At 34.5% G+C, this 16,417-nt stretch overlaps 1 protein-coding gene across 1 annotated transcript in view; it reads right to left on the minus strand.

Moving 5' to 3' along the window:
• Window positions 1-236: 236 nt before the first annotated feature.
• Window positions 237-16,417, minus strand: part of SART3_1 (Squamous cell carcinoma antigen recognized by T-cells 3) — a 31,504-nt gene continuing 15,323 nt past the window's right edge. The window contains exons 11-20 of the mRNA XM_051217018.1: window positions 15,086-15,211; window positions 14,183-14,242; window positions 12,744-12,802; window positions 10,640-10,752; window positions 9,072-9,294; window positions 8,449-8,544; window positions 7,341-7,472; window positions 5,454-5,828; window positions 4,213-4,496; window positions 237-3,083 (exon numbers count right to left, since the gene is read on the minus strand). Of these exons, the coding sequence (XP_051065648.1) occupies window positions 2,915-3,083; window positions 4,213-4,496; window positions 5,454-5,828; window positions 7,341-7,472; window positions 8,449-8,544; window positions 9,072-9,294; window positions 10,640-10,752; window positions 12,744-12,802; window positions 14,183-14,242; window positions 15,086-15,211 (1,637 nt within the window). The 3' untranslated portion in view covers window positions 237-2,914. The remainder of the gene's footprint in view (window positions 3,084-4,212; window positions 4,497-5,453; window positions 5,829-7,340; window positions 7,473-8,448; window positions 8,545-9,071; window positions 9,295-10,639; window positions 10,753-12,743; window positions 12,803-14,182; window positions 14,243-15,085; window positions 15,212-16,417) is intronic.

Below are 16,417 nucleotides of genomic sequence, written 5' to 3' on the forward strand. Positions count from 1 at the left end.
ATCCAGACCGATACTTACAAATTCTTTGATTGACACTTACACAGCTACCGGATATGAGTTCGAACTAAAATAAAGAAATCGAAATGACGCAGATACAGCTATCAGTTGAACAGAGAGGACCTACGCCGGTGCGTCAACCACCTCCTTACCATATCCACGTTCCTGAGCATTTCATGAGCGAGCTGTGTAAAGAAACGCTTCACAAGAGTTCTGCTTTGCACGCGATGACTAGACGACCTTGGAAACTACTACGTTACTCTCCAGCTGATTGTATCCCAAATGCACTTCCATATCAAGTCACATAATCTGTCGTTTTTGTAAGTTATATGCATAAACGTTTTGACTGTTGATCAATCAACGGTTTAATTTATCCGATTTTATTGACCATATTGTTTAGTATTATATGTAATTTATCATTACTATTCTAGATGTTGTTTGACTTGTGATTGACAATACCAGTTGTTTATTTTTCTAAAGTGAATGAAGCAGTCCTGTAGTGCTTTGGCTTCCACGTTATTCCTTAGACTCCGTTTATTAATCATCCTGATAACCGTATTTAAATTTCAACAAGGTATGAATTCAGAGGGAAACACGAAGAGTCGCAAATTCACGCCCCATCAATTTGTTTTGTTTCACATCATAAGTGAACGCTACTCTAGTTTTCTAAGAAGTCCGAAAACTGAAACTACTTACAGCACTACCCTTTATCACAGCACTTACTGTTTTATAACCTGAATATATGTAGTAACACGGGACTCTAATCATACCTTCGGATAGTCCGATTGTTTCTCACTGATACTACAAGTGAGATACGACCCTCAGTATCTTCAAACGTATTGTAGCTAGCCGCACGACGAAGTCCGGGTAAATATGCATCTTCATTGGCAACAGCTGTGGCGAGTGTCATATACTAGTTCTGACCTCCCGATCCTTTGGTAGATGATTGGCTTGAAATTAGGTCGATATTCCGATTTAAGAGACTATTGTCTTCATAGTTAAATGAACGATACACTAATTGTACTAACACATATAGGTAGACTGAGGTATAAATGATCATTTGTGCTACTGAGAAAAGAACTCCTTGTGAAATCCTAAACCCAATGAGGTTTAATAGATCTGTACCGAGATGATTCTATAATGCGCTGTATTTTAACGTTACTAAAAGGCGATAAGGTGAAACAGTTAGTACATAGTAACGTAGTAAGTAGGTAGAAAAGTTTAAATGTGCTAAGAACAAGAATACATATAAAAACCGAAATTGGGCCAGAATAAAATTTTGGCCAACTGATAAGAACGCAAAATTCAGCGACAGATTGTATAATCAGTTGCTAAATACATAAAAGGGTTCCCAATAATCCAGTAATAGTGCTCTATCCAAAAAATAACGAGTCAAATCGCCCCCAATGGTAAGCATTCAATCCACAAATTAATGATCATATAATAAATGAGATTATGTCTCTATCCTTTAGGGATAGATTTAATGAACTAACTTAAACAAGATTATCCTGTAATAAGGCCATCCATTATGGCATCCTCCAAAAATCGAAATGTTAAGTTAAAAAACACGAAACCACAAGGATATCAGGGAGCTGATAGCCATTCAAAAATTACAATCGACATGATCATAATAACCACAAGCGAAACAAAAAATGAACATGTAGTTGAATATAGAGGGTAACAGGGGAAGCGATACATGTAAAGGGAAACAACAAATAAGTTTCATCGAATGACATAGTGTAGCCGAAATAACCTCATACACAAATCGTCGCTCTTCCTCCTTGTCAGACATGAAAAAGTCACTCGACTTCAAACGAAAGCCACGTTCTCGTTAGCATAAGAAAACAAATTTTCCTGAGTTCTCCTACTTTCATCCAAAGTCTCCTTACGTTGATGTAGAAGCACTGTTTGAGGAAATTGAAACAGATCGTGGATTAGAGCAAGTTGACCAGTTCTGTAGGAACTAACCAATGGAAGCTTTTTCTCGATGTATCGGGTTCAGCTAACGTGGTTGTGCACTTGATGGAATGATATGTGCGAAAGAAACTATCACAAAATGCAAAATTCACGCCTATTTAATCTCAGTATACAGGATCTTCACAGTCCACACGAGTGTTTCTAAATGGAAGAATCCTAGGGAAGAACAGACTATGTTGAATAAACTGTTGTTTAAAAACGGAAATGCGAATTCCTGGGAGATTAACGACGATGATGTTAGAAAAACTTAGCCAACAAGGATATTTCAATTAGCGTAAGATGTCTAGTACAGTTCAGGTAATTTCCAGCAAAAGCATGTGAAAAAAGTAAGAGCTTTCGTTGTAACAATATCTTTGAATATCGTCCTTGTTTTAACCAAGCATTCTGATAGAAGCCAAAGCTTAGTCATTAGAAAACTACATGTTAGCAACGCTCTCAGTCGCCACATAAGATTCCTTGAGGCAGTAAACAACAAAACATCACTTCACGTTCCAACTGCCTTCAACGACGATTGAGGTCCAAATTCTGTTTGATGCTTGGCTGAGTACTGTGGTCTAAATGTCATGCGTCTGTGATACGTTGGGAGAACTTGTACCTTATATTTTGAGCATTAGCTTATGATCAAGCATTCGTTAAAATGGAACAAGCTTACAATTTATAATTACAGCATGTTACATCCTTATGATTAACAGTCAAACTTTGTAGAAGTAATTACACCACATTTCGCATTACACACATTTTTAACCGATAAGAAATCTCATCCGTATTTTCAGTTGATCAAGTATATTAGGAAGGTTAGGAAAGCACTAACCAGAAAGTTTAGCTAACAAGAAGCTTAGAAAGAACTGAGTTTTGGGATACCGATGCCAATAAACTGACCATAGGGTTTATTATAAAAATTGATATTCAATAATTTACAAGAGAAAAGTTAGGTCGTGCGTCACTTCAATAGTCTTCGAAAGTACTCATTATCCTTACTACCAGTAACGGTGGATGATTGAGGGTCGATAGTTCCAGTATCCATCTTACTTTCTGACACTTGATCTTGAATTTCACGTGTTCGATGAACTGCACGAGGCAAAAATTCTAACTGCGTTCGTGATTTCCGTCTACAAAGATCAAATGAAATATACAAACCATATGAGAAGAAAACCAGCAAATACATACTCAGTGTATTAGGAACTCTGTAGTCAAAATGGTAATGGTAGGATAAAAGTTATCACACATGAGGTTGTGGAGCTATTTGTTACCTATTGCCAGCAACAGAGTCATGATTTAAACCAAACCAAAATTTCGAAATGATTACTAATTTTCTGATGTAAAAGATTTTATGGCAATAAAACATGAACTAGTATCAGCCTCACAGATTTCATATATTGGACATATTTTAGAAATGCTACATGCACTTAGCAATAACACTGTCTCATATATATGGATAGATAGATATAGATATTAGGACTCATGTATATGATAATAAGTGTCCGAGAGAACTGACCAGTATGCTTCTTAGTTGTTTCAGTAAAGGACGAAGATTAGCCAGTTGTTGACCTCCGAATTTCGTGAATAGTTACTGACACAGATGTATAATCATAGTGAAAACTCTATGACAGTTACAGACTATGGAAGATTTATTGACATACTGTTATGGCGAAACTGCTGAACAGCAGACACTAAGGTGAGAACTAAGAAAATAAATTATACCTCATTAAGGATAAGTGACATGATGCCTATCTGTAATCAATCCGTTTGAGTAAAGTTCAAACTCTTGAGTAAGTTGAATAATCGTTAACATCGTAAACTTTAAGCCACGCATTACAACATGGATAGCTGTTCTGATTGTAACCGTTGATTTATTGATATATTCTATGGCAGAGATTTAGTATACAGTATTTTTTTAAATGCATTTTTTTACAGTAGCCTAAGTTACAGACCGTAGCAGATGGTAATGGATTCTATATTAGTTTAAAGTCGGTAGTTTGTCCGATTCAGTATCAATACTTGAGGTACAAAATGTGTTTCCATGAATTTGACAGACTGAAGCTAAAGGTTTTGTCGAGTACATTAGTTGTCAGTAACTACGGGACAAATCATGAGGATATACACATAAATAAGCAACGGTAAGATAATAAATTAATGAGTAAAAGCGTATAGCCCAGATTCTTTGTCGGAACCTTTCCGCTTGAAAAATAATCCCATAATTCAATAAACGCTATTGCACAAATAAGTAATAGAACGTACACACTAGTTCCGACAGGATGAGAACCACTCAAATTAATAATTTGTGGGGTTTTGAACACTTTTTTTTCTTCTGATGTAATTGATTTACAGCCTTGCGGACCACTTCCATCACGTACAGGTGGTTCACTAATAGATACTGACAATATTTTATTTCTGAATTCTAAGCCATTTGTGGCAACTAACGCTTTACTGGCATCATCTGCATTCGTGAATTCAATGTAGGCATGACCTTTTGGGACACCGTTACGATATGTTGCTAGACGAATACTCACTATATTTCCATACTATAAAAGTAAAGGATATTAAGAACAGTCAGTTAGACATGAAAAACTTTAAGTGAAGAGAAGTTACATTGAACGTAACCGTAGCCACCAACTTGGCATAGCGGTCAAAGTTTACTTGTTATTTGAGGTCCTATCAAACTAAAGAAGCTGTATGGATAGTGGTAAACCAAAAGCAATAAATGTGAATTCATAGTGTTGACTGTACTGAGGCGTAAAGGTAATATGATAACAGGGTCCACTAGTTAAGATGTTGGAATATCGTGTCATCAACATATGTTGCGCACCTGAGCCCTCATGTAAGCAGTTATGAATCAACCAATAATTTGCTGTCAGAATAAAAACATTAGAGCTGGGAGTTGAGGCTATCTATTTTCCTTATTTTATGTAGGTATTATATTTCTTACTTTTCTCCATTGAGTGAAATATTTGTGTCTAAAATAAGATGAGCCAGACCTTCACTCACTCCTCTTGTTGTGTAGTAAACATTATGCCCAGTTTTAAAGTGACAGTCGCTCCGATGTTGATCGATTGAATAGTACAATGAGAACTAATTTAACGTTTATATTGTTTTACATAACATCATCAAGCTTCACCCAGTCCATACATAAAAGTAGTAACCATGTGACACAGCAGATCAGATTAGATTTAGTAAGAAGAAACACTGTGGTGAGAATGAAAATCAGAATATTTATTTATTCAGTAAACGATTTTAGATGATCTATGTATGATTCAATGATTTTTCTGTAGTACTGACGTACCGAACGAATCACATGATGTTTCAACGACGAACAGATTACACGCCGCAAGAAGGCTACATGATATATTTGCGAAGCAAGTGTAGGTGGGGTATTGCGAATAGGGGGATTTTCCACCTAGCCATGGCCATTGTTCAAATATAGTTGTCTGAATCAGTTTAATTATACATATATATTACTATATATGTAGGCTTGAACTAACCTGCTTGAATAACTTTTCCAAATCTTCATTTTTTACAGCTTTATCTAAATTTCGCACAAATAACTTTTCAGGTTCTTTTTTGCCAACCGTATATTTAAATCCACATGATTTAAGTCTGCTTGGATCACATATCGATACAAACATTGGACGATCATAACAATTAGGTGGTTTTGGAATTGTTGCATTATCCTCTTCTTTTTGTTTTTGGCTATCAGAGTCACATGGCACACTTTCTGAGGTCGGACGTGTAATTCCTTGTCTATCCAGTGTAAGTGCATTTTTCACAGACTCTTTATTTTCGAATTCAACATAGGCGAATCCTTTCGACCGACCAGCGTAATCACGTACGAGACGAACAGATGTCACATTTCCACACTGTCATAAAAAAGAAAGTTAACTGCTTTTGGTGGTAGTATAACAAAGTAGTCAAGTATTTGGATGGTTCAATTTTAGCAACTGTTCATAGTATAAGTAATGGTACACAGAATAAACAATGATTCTATAGATCAATATAAACGTATCTGAAAATATCTACAGATGACACGGGCATAAAATTCATCCATAAATATTGTTAAGCTAAAGGTATAATAGGTGTCTATGACTGAATCTATTTCCAAGACATACTTCCATATGACGTCATCAACCAAACGTTGAATACTGTAAAACATACATATATAAACTCAGACATTGAATAACTCACTATGGAAACGTAGACAAAAACTGACAATCCAAGAATATAAGCAGTTAGTAGATGAATATAGATAGTGATACTGTTGTATAATTTTCGGTGGAAGGAGTTATGTAAAGCGTATTTCACCATAGATTCCATAACATACGGAAATACTTTTCTATCTGAAGATCAATATTAAGAACCTGTTTAATAACAAATTTTCTCTACCATACCACTGAACAATCATTTCCAGCGTAGTGAACGAGAAAACAAGTGGGGACAATCGAATGTATTTGAACACAAAATTACAGAATCTCTTAGTAAAATCTGAGAATCATACAGTAAATACTTCATTTGAAAAAGATCAGTCAATCGTCTCAGACTTCATTGTTCCTTCGTTTCCATAACAATCATTCTCTTTTCTTCGATCTTCTTAACCCTCTGCAGCCATGTATTACACTTTCGATTGATGATATATACTACTAATATACATCGACATCAGTAGCACACACCATACCAGTAAACGATTAAAAGACGTGAATTTTAGTTTATAGAGAGTTTGACAAGTTTAACTATCTCGACCAGTGAACATAATGTTAAAAATACACTGGGAATCATCAAATTATATCTAAAACCTATTGACGATGCTCAATAGTTTTGCACAACGCTTGGTAATTAACAATATTAAAAAAATGATTTATGAGTTCGGTTTTAATGATGAAAACATTGTCCTTTTATTCCAGTTGTTAACAATGCTAATAATGATGAAAGTAAAATTGATTTATAAGTCAAATGGTAAGTTTGAAATCTGAAAAGTGCTTCTCGTATACCGCATATGTGGGAAAAAACTTGTGGTATACAGTTAACTAAAGTGATATAGTGTCACTATGAAATAATTTCCGTATAATCGACAAATATGTATAGTTTGGTTTTAAATACCTTAACATTTTCAGTGAGTTGTTTACGGATAAAGGGTAATGATTATCAGGAATAGTTAATTCACGAGTAGAGAAACGATGAAACAATGATCACCGAAACTCGATACCACTGAACAGAGAAATATCAAGCGGATAAGTGTTCGCTGTGAAAACCGGAATATGATGTGTTATCCAACTTAAAATTTCATACTACCAGTTGACAATCAATTCAGAATATGGGTGAATACAAATTAACAAACGACCGGTTGAAAATAACAAATATTTGTTTAGAAAACTCACCTTTTCAAAAGTATGCCGAATTTGTTCCTCACTGACTGAATAATCAAGATTACTTACAAATACTGTAAACTCATTTTTCGATGGATCGTGTGGAACAAATGTCCCATGAGAAGTAGGATTAGGTTTTGATACCTAAAGAAAAAAAGAAAATGAAGTCAGATGAATTAGTGGATACACCATATCAAGATGGAACCTTGTGAATAAAAATCCTTAAAAGACTATGTGCTGCCCGTTAGAAGTCTACAATACAGAAAGACTATTGCAAGATGATACTACCCTTGGAATTGTATGTTGCATTCTGGCCACTAAAAACAATTAGCGATGAGAATAAACAAGGATAATTGGGGTTCTAACATCTGGTAAAAAGTCGATGAAGACTAGGCTCACAGTATTCTTATTGCGTTTGCTGTACTTGAGTCGTAATTAATCGGGTGTGAAAATGAATCCTAGACTTTAATACAACTTATCCAGTCTTACAGTCCCAGTTTTACAAATTATGCAAGTAAATCCTATACATTTTATTCCGGCGGTTACATTTTTTCTAATCCTAATTATAACTGACGAAGACAGAAATTTTACATTCGGTAAGTTGCACGGTGTTGAAAAACACTGTAGTGATTCACCAATGGCTAAATTGATTTTTTCTTTTTTTTCGATTGCTCCACTGGTTTTGAAGGGAACAGTCTATAGTCGCCCATTCCAAACAACGATAACATCGCTAATTTTCTTACAGAACGTGCAAATACCAATCAGTCAAAAAACACTTCAAATTATCTACCTATTACCAAGATGTATACAGGGGTTCGTACTAAAGTTGTCACACCAAGAGTACAAAAAATGATTACAACAAATGGACATGAATCCCATAATTAAAACTTCAGAAACATCAAAATAACTATGAAACTGATCTGAAGTTTTCTATTATAAAATTTCTTCGGTCCTAGGAAAAAAATCTAAATGCAGAGCAACCTATGTTGAATCGCTACACGAGTACATTGACAATAACTATTATTCTTATGAAAGAGAAATATGTCGTAATTTGCTTTATACGATTACAAAATTACAGAAACATAGTGGAAAATTGTAAAACACAAACCAGTAAACTAACTTTGGCTGATTTTAACGTGGCAGCATCATTTTGATGATCAGGTAGTTTTCGTTTTCTTGAACCAGATAAATTGGTTTCCATTAATTTAACTGGTATCTACGAGAGGAAAAATAGAAAAGAATACTAATCATTCTCAATCACTGAACTTGTATGAGGTAATAACATAATATTGGTTAATAAGCCCTGGTCAAGACATACAAAAACAATTTAAATGGACTATTCATACAAAACTATTTAAATGGATTATTATTTGCAGTTTTTATTCATTGACTTGAAAATTCTCTTTATGAAGAAATAAATTCAAGTCATTTGACAACTCGTTGAGGAGCGCATATTCCAATTGTCCGACAAATACCAGGTGAACACCATGCAACATGGTGAATTAGACAAATCGAAAAATAAACTTTACTCCGTAGCGTCTTAAGGTACTGAGAACCACGTAGACAAATTAGACGTAGAAAAATGTCCATAAGTGTAGAAATAAACATGAGTTCAAGCACAAAGATAGATAACTGTCTGAAATATTTCCACCTCCATATTTATTCCTGGATTAAAGTGATAGGTAAATGAAGAAAATAATGCATATTCAGAACATATAATTCGCTTGGAATTAGGACAGTTACCTCAGTATCTAATTTTGTCGACTGAACATCTTTAACAGACTCCATTAAAGAAGCTCGACGTGCATGTATTTTTGTAATAATATCTCTATATTGTTTAACAGGTACCCCAGTTTCACCAACTGCACGTAAAACCACTTGAAATACTAATTCTGATTGGTCAAAATTAATTGAATTAATAGCCATAGCACATATTCGAAGTAAATTTTTCATATCACCCCAAGTCCTACAAAGTTAATGGTGCAATCAAGAAGGAAAAAGATAAACAAACATTTTTTTCATTGAAAAACGGTCATATCGCATTGCCGGGCATAAGAAAGCGATCAGCACTAAGAAGAACTTGACACAGGTCGCTATCCAGTGATCAATCAATTATAAATACATCTGCCTACAGGAGATCAATCGCTGCACGTATAGCTCAGTGATACAGTGTTCCAGCCAGATTGGTTGGTAGAGTCTTTTTTGGTGAAGCTCAGTGGCCCTTCTGGAATGGATCTCATGTTTTCAAGGCCCACAAACCCACCACGTAGATGTGATTTTATGGGGAACCATTGCCCTGCAGGTCTTGGCGTGTGGGAGTAGCACCAAGGAGAGTAAATAAAAGATTATTTGAGGCTTTTACTTACCCTGGATAGGCATAGTCTACATGCATACTAGGTGACACAAGGACTTTCGTCCGTGTATCACTTGGTATACATACAGGCATACCTCCCCGTCAGCAAATATACATTACATATATACCGGTAACGCACGGATTTAATCCCGTGCATCCCAAAGCATACATATAGGTATATTCACCGACTTTAGAGGGTAGACGTTCACTTCTCCTTTTGAAATGTATTTGCTACAATAGATTGTCTATCACACATCACATGCATATCATTGAACCTATGGCTACCGCCCCAGTACTTCAAGATACACACATAAGCATAACCACTCTCTCAGGGGAGGTTACTGATCACGTCTTCCTAGTGTTTGCTACAATATCTTTTTTATTATGTCTTCGACCTGACAAATTAGGTTGCTGATTTTTTAGACATAAGTCAAACACTACTTCAGCTAACTTCTTCATTGTACAACACCACACGATTACCCTTTGCATATACTTACATACACGAACTACGCTGAGTTACAGAAATCCTTTTTTGAGAGTAATTATATCTTTTCAAATGCTGTAAGTAACGCTGTATGTAGGGTGAAATTTCCTTGATTTCGATAAAAAACGAAAATCAGTGACTTAAAGGATTAGTAATCAAATGTCCTGTTCAGGTAAAGGTGGTGAATATCTCTTAAAACACAAATACAGTAGAAGATTTAATGAATATATCTTCTCAGACAATGAATTTGGAATTCGAACCTCGCCAAATCTATCGAGATTTGAGTGATATTATTAGCCTTCATACCAAAATGTTTGAAGTACAACCAACGGCTTGTTACTTGCCTAGTAAATAAGAATCAATAATCACATGAAGAGAAAAATATTAAATTGATTTTCAGTCAGTTCAGAATATAAATAAAAGCAGCATTCCATAAAACTAAACAACATATAGATAAAATGTCTAACTACTAACTGTTCAAATTGAATATAAGGTATCCAGTATTCAGCTCGACTCCCATGTCCAGGTAACTTTATTAAACTTGTCCAAAGAGAACGAGCACGCTCTTTATCTTCCACATACTTTGCCTGAAAAATGAAAAAGAAACAAGTGCAACATGCTCAACATTTAAACTGAAAACCTGAAATATGAAATTTTTAACACACATTCTGTACAATGTTCTTAATGAGTAATAAAAATTTTCAAATGTGATTCAATTAATAAATGGAGAGATTAGAATGCACAAGCTTAGAAACCGAGTGATCTGATCTCAACTACTGTCTGTTTTAGTATGCAGTCACGTTATAATCAACTTCTTGTTACTGTTTTGCTGCAATGAATTACTGCTTTTGTCTTGTTCACAATAGTTAGTAGTTGATGTAAGTCTGTGGAAAATTCTATGGACATAAAGAGATTTAACAGGTTGAGGTCCCAATTTTCGTAGCTTAGTACGATCACTGATTTAAAAAACTTGTGGCGGTTGGTACTATGTCAAGCCCATATAAGTTACTCTAGCTTCTGGACAGACCAATTTAATCACTCTTCTCAAGCCATATTTTGACCCTGCCACTTGTTCGCTTATTAACCCCGATTGTTTTTATATGCTCGTAAGTTGATTGCTTGCCTTATTCATTACGTATCCATGACTGATTTGTGGTCTGACGAAAAATACCGAGTCACGCCTGAACAAAACGAGTTGGCTCACTCGCCATCTCCGCTGCGCACCATTTCCTTTCATTTCGCTCCCTTCATTTCGTTTCCCTAATTGTCTGTCTGAATCAAATACTGTATGAAATATACATATTCACAGTTCATTCTCTCATTTGGCTTATTTTATCCCATTATTCTCTAACGTGAATTAAGTCAATAAAATTATACGAAAATTGGTGGCATGTATATTTTGATAACAATCAGCACACAACTTCATTTGAGTTAGATACAGGGTCACTAAAAACTGTCATTATTAATCTGAATCAGTATTACCATAAACTGTTGATGTAGTTACAATAAGTCTTTATTACAATTTTTCACACCTTTACAGTGTTATAATCTGCGTACTATAGTGATCTAACGTAATTCACACCTATTTCTATTGGTTACTATGGTATATATAACCATCTCCTCAACCCGATACCGAAAATTATCTTGTACTGAACATTCACAACCTTCAGAGTTCTAGTAAGCATTTGTAGACAGTGGGGCTAAACCGTATCGAGCGATGCAATTACTCACTAAAGATGGTGGCACAATGTTGTGGATCGATTGAAGTGCACAAAAGCATTGATGTTCCCATAAAGCAGGAATCATTAAAATAATAGTTAACAACTCTCTAACTATCAAAAAATAGAACAACTACTGTGAGGACTGCTTAGAACTCAAAAGTTATTTGCACCCAACTACAATGGATGAATTCACGAAAACGTATTCAGATACACAGTGAAAACGATGAGACATCGAATTCTCTTGGATTGTTCATAGTGTTAAATACACTCAACTCATTAATTAACCTGAATTTTTGTATGAGTACTTTTTAACTTGAAAGTCTTATTTCTTGGTTTATTATCATCCCATTTTACACTTAAAACAAATGAATCGCCATTTATCTTTATGAATCCTTAACAGTGTACTGCAGCTTGTATTTGTTACTGTATCTTCACTGACTTGATATTCGGTTATTTTAATTTCTTACGAATGACAGTTGGTATCATGAGATTTAAACGCACTGATTTGATCTAGTTCTAGTATTCAACCACGATACTGAAGTACAATCATCTACAGTTTTTATCATCTATCAAATACTTTAGGCATTTTAAAGACTTGACCGATGCACTAACTTTAAATAAAGGAAGAGTTTTAAACATCAGATTCTCGATGAATGTTCTAACCTAAATTCACATTTTAAAACTCATTAAGTGAGAAATGTATAATCCATAACCTTATTAGTAGAGTATTACTACGATCTCGACTACTAAAAATTGAGGTAGAAATCTGAAGGAATTTTATCTAATTTGCTTTCTTCCCACAAGATCATGTAGAAATAAGAAGTACATAGTTCATTCAGAATGTAAAAGAAACTCACTTCAACAAATGCATAATAATTTAAAAGTGACCAATCAACATTTGATTGAGAGTGCAATACTATAAATGAAAAATATAACATTATTGAAGATACCTCAAGTATGTGAAACTGAAGATATAAATTAATCAGGAAACAATAACTAATGTAGTAATATTTATTATGCTCAATCCAAACGAAATTATTGAGATATGAATTTCGCAGCTGGAGGCTTGGAGACCCTAGGCCCAACCTCTGGAGGAGTTATGTAAGCGTACTGCTGAAAATTCCCATGCTGGGATAAAAAAGGTAATCTGATGCTTCTTGGTCTTGAATGTCGCTTCAGTTTGAAGTCTGTTTGCGAGAAAAAACTATAAGTATATAGAGAGATTACGTTTGCAATATAACTGCTAAAGTTAAAAAAACTCCATGCGGTATAGTAATCACTGTGTATGTTACATTGAATGAAACTGAAAGAAGGGGTTGAACACAGATCTCGTGATTGCTGGCATTAAATAATTAAGTTTGCTTTACAAAAGTGATATCATTGATGTATTATATTGGTCGTCATAATACTCAGCAACTGAATAGTAGTTAGTGCTTCTAAACAACGTCATCGTACAATAATCATCCTAATCTAGACTTTGGTGTTCTGTAGGATAATGCTGCTATTCAGTTCTACACACTGATTCAATAGGTCAACAATCAAGAATACAAACTAGTAATATCTTTCATCACTTTTTAACCAACCGGTTTGGGAGGTAATCGATATATTAAACTAATATATTCGCAATCCAGATTTGAATATAGTGAACAAAACTACTTTTCTGTTCTTCCTTGCGCCACACTGACTAGAGAGAGTGAAGCTCGGTTTCTGAATCATAGTTTTGTAAGTGATGACTGTCACAATGACTAGAATTAATGAACTGGGTGTTTATCACTAAACACAAATCACAGTGAAAATCCACTGAAAGTTCATAAAGTAATGTAACGGAAATGTGTTGAAAGTTGACCTTACAATCATCTTAAATCAACATTGGTTGCCGTACTCACAAGTTGTACTTGAGAAATTCCACATCATGGAAACTGAAATTTCTCAGCTGTAAAAACTGATAATAACAGTGAAAGAAAACAAGGTAATTATAGTGCAGTTTGAGATGTTTTTGCGGATTAACTATGAAATTCGGAAGTCTTAAGGAACTAGATTCATATTTTCATGTCCTGTTTTTTTTTATTGATTCGGATTAAGTTTTCCCCCAATACGGCATTTTCCAACACTGACTGATTACATACATCAAAGCTGTTCACAACATATTGAATTCATTTTGAATAGTAGATATATAGAATATTTATTTATATGGATATTATTTTTCCCTGTGATTGGAGCTTTCAAATATGCAAATTGTTATTATAGTATTAAATCATTAAATGCATGTTTATAGTCATTTTCAGAATGAACTTACATTCAAAACAATATTCTATAGCTCGACCAAATGTTGCTCGAAGTAATGACAGTCGATATTCTAAAAATAGAAGAAAAAGGTTATAAAGAAAGAATATTTCAGTTTATGTCATAGTAAAAAGAAATTCATTAAGAATATCCTATTGGTGGTTGAGATATGAGTTAATTATGGTTAGTTACAGGTTGCTGTGCTGTGTTGAGAATGACTAGTCATAGACACGATAAAGGTGAATTAACGTTGAGTAAAAACGACATTTCAGGTTTTTTTCCTTTTTATCCACCGTCCTTGCTTTATTATACCCTGGTATTTTAAGTATTATTGTTTCATTATAAGTTCTCCGTGAAAGTGTGAATATTGTGACAGATTTCATATCTATTTAACCAACATTTAAATTATATAATGAAGCTTATCTAACTTATGTGTAAGCAGTGTTTTAATATTAAGGTCAATTAACAGTGTCTCATAATCAGAAGTTTCTGAATAAGTTTCCAAATACTGAAGTCAGAACAAAATTAAAGCGGCTTCATTGATGGTCAATATTGAACCAACTGCTTTACGAATTACATAAACTCAAGATTGTAAGCAATCAATATCTATACATTAACTAATCACTTCGTAGTAACCAGTCATAATATTCAGCCCTTAGTGCAAATCGGTAGGACTTGATTATTTCTACATTGCTTGCAGTTCAAAAATCTCTGAGGTAAGGGATCTAACGTCAGTTCCTTGAATCTTTTCAATTCGTCTTGTTAAATCGTGCCAACCATCCGCAAAACCTAGGTTCAGTGTCAGTTACCTCCAGGCAATTATAACATAGTTATATGTAAATAGACACCAAAATTAAAATCCAATATAATGAGGTAGAATAATAAGAAAATGAATGGGATTAGTTCTAGAACTTACCCCAAGATAAAGAGCTCTTATCTAATAAAAGAAGTCTACGCAAATGATGATCACAATAACTACGCCAAATTTTCAATACATCATCTGGATTAGTGAAACCAGCTGCTAGAGCTGTTTCATATATACCTGTAATGGATTCATAACAAAGAACAGGTAAACAAACACGTACAAAAGATGTATTTGATGTTTATTTACTTATTTATTTAAGCACATAAACATTGGCACAAGGAGGCACCAAATACATATGCGTCACACTTTGTCATTTAATTTGGATGAGGGCCGGAATATTGCCCAGGCGCTCAAACCGAAGCAGCTGGTTTTCTTCGAAGGCCACACCCAGAGCCTTTGACCTAAAGGTCTAATCCAAAAGGTAGTGGAGACGCAGTTTCATGGTAGTCGGTGACCAACAGCAAGTTCATACGCCATTCGTTCCCTCAGGATCCTGGAGCCCACGTTCACTATTGGTTTGGAATAAGGGTTTTCCAACTCCCCTAGGTGGATCGTCTATATTCATCAACCCAGTTAAAGCGCCGGGTTTTCGCTTTTCGTCCTCTTGCTTTCGTAAACAAAATCTCTACCGCGAGAAGGTAGTAAGTAGAACATTCCCTGGAAGTGGCTGTATACACGTGGCCGTGTAAGAGCATTTCGAGGAGGGGGAGCTAACTTTCTCCACCCGCGGTCGTACCAGGGCAATATTAACTAGAAGATATCAATTGATATTTGTTCGTGATGAAAATTAGTATGCGAATTGAAATTTTCTTATTTTTGATAAACATCAACATAATCACCAGTGAAAATATTTAAAAATTTAACTTTTCATGTTTACAATTACCTTATTCAGTTAAATGGATTTTGAACGATTTAAAATATGTAAATTAGTGGCTAATCACATAAATTCAATGGAATAATAAAACTATTGAAGATATTTTATTGTAGTCATCATAACCAAAACAAACTCAATCAGCATTATTAATTAAGTTTAAAGAGTAGATTCTATCTTGAATGTATGATAACAAAGGCTTTGAAATCAAGTGATTAAGTTCAAAGAAACCAACTTAATCGAAATCAATTACATACGAGGTGTGAAATTGTTTGTTTACTTCGACTTACATAGAAAAGTATGTCAAAAGACAATAGACAGTATAAGTGAACAGTGAATTACTTACGAAAACACATAAGAAAATTAATAAGGTAAAAAAAATACTGATCTTTTTTCTTCTTGAACCTTACTGCATAGTCGACAGTCGATTGTGATATTCGGAATTTTACAATCAATCAGCTTAATTTAGTTACCAGTGACAATTAACATCGCTAAGACTTCAGACAATACTT

Source organism: Schistosoma haematobium, chromosome 6, assembly GCF_000699445.3.
Source record: "Schistosoma haematobium chromosome 6, whole genome shotgun sequence".
NCBI classification, from domain to species: Eukaryota; Metazoa; Platyhelminthes; class Trematoda; order Strigeidida; family Schistosomatidae; genus Schistosoma; species Schistosoma haematobium.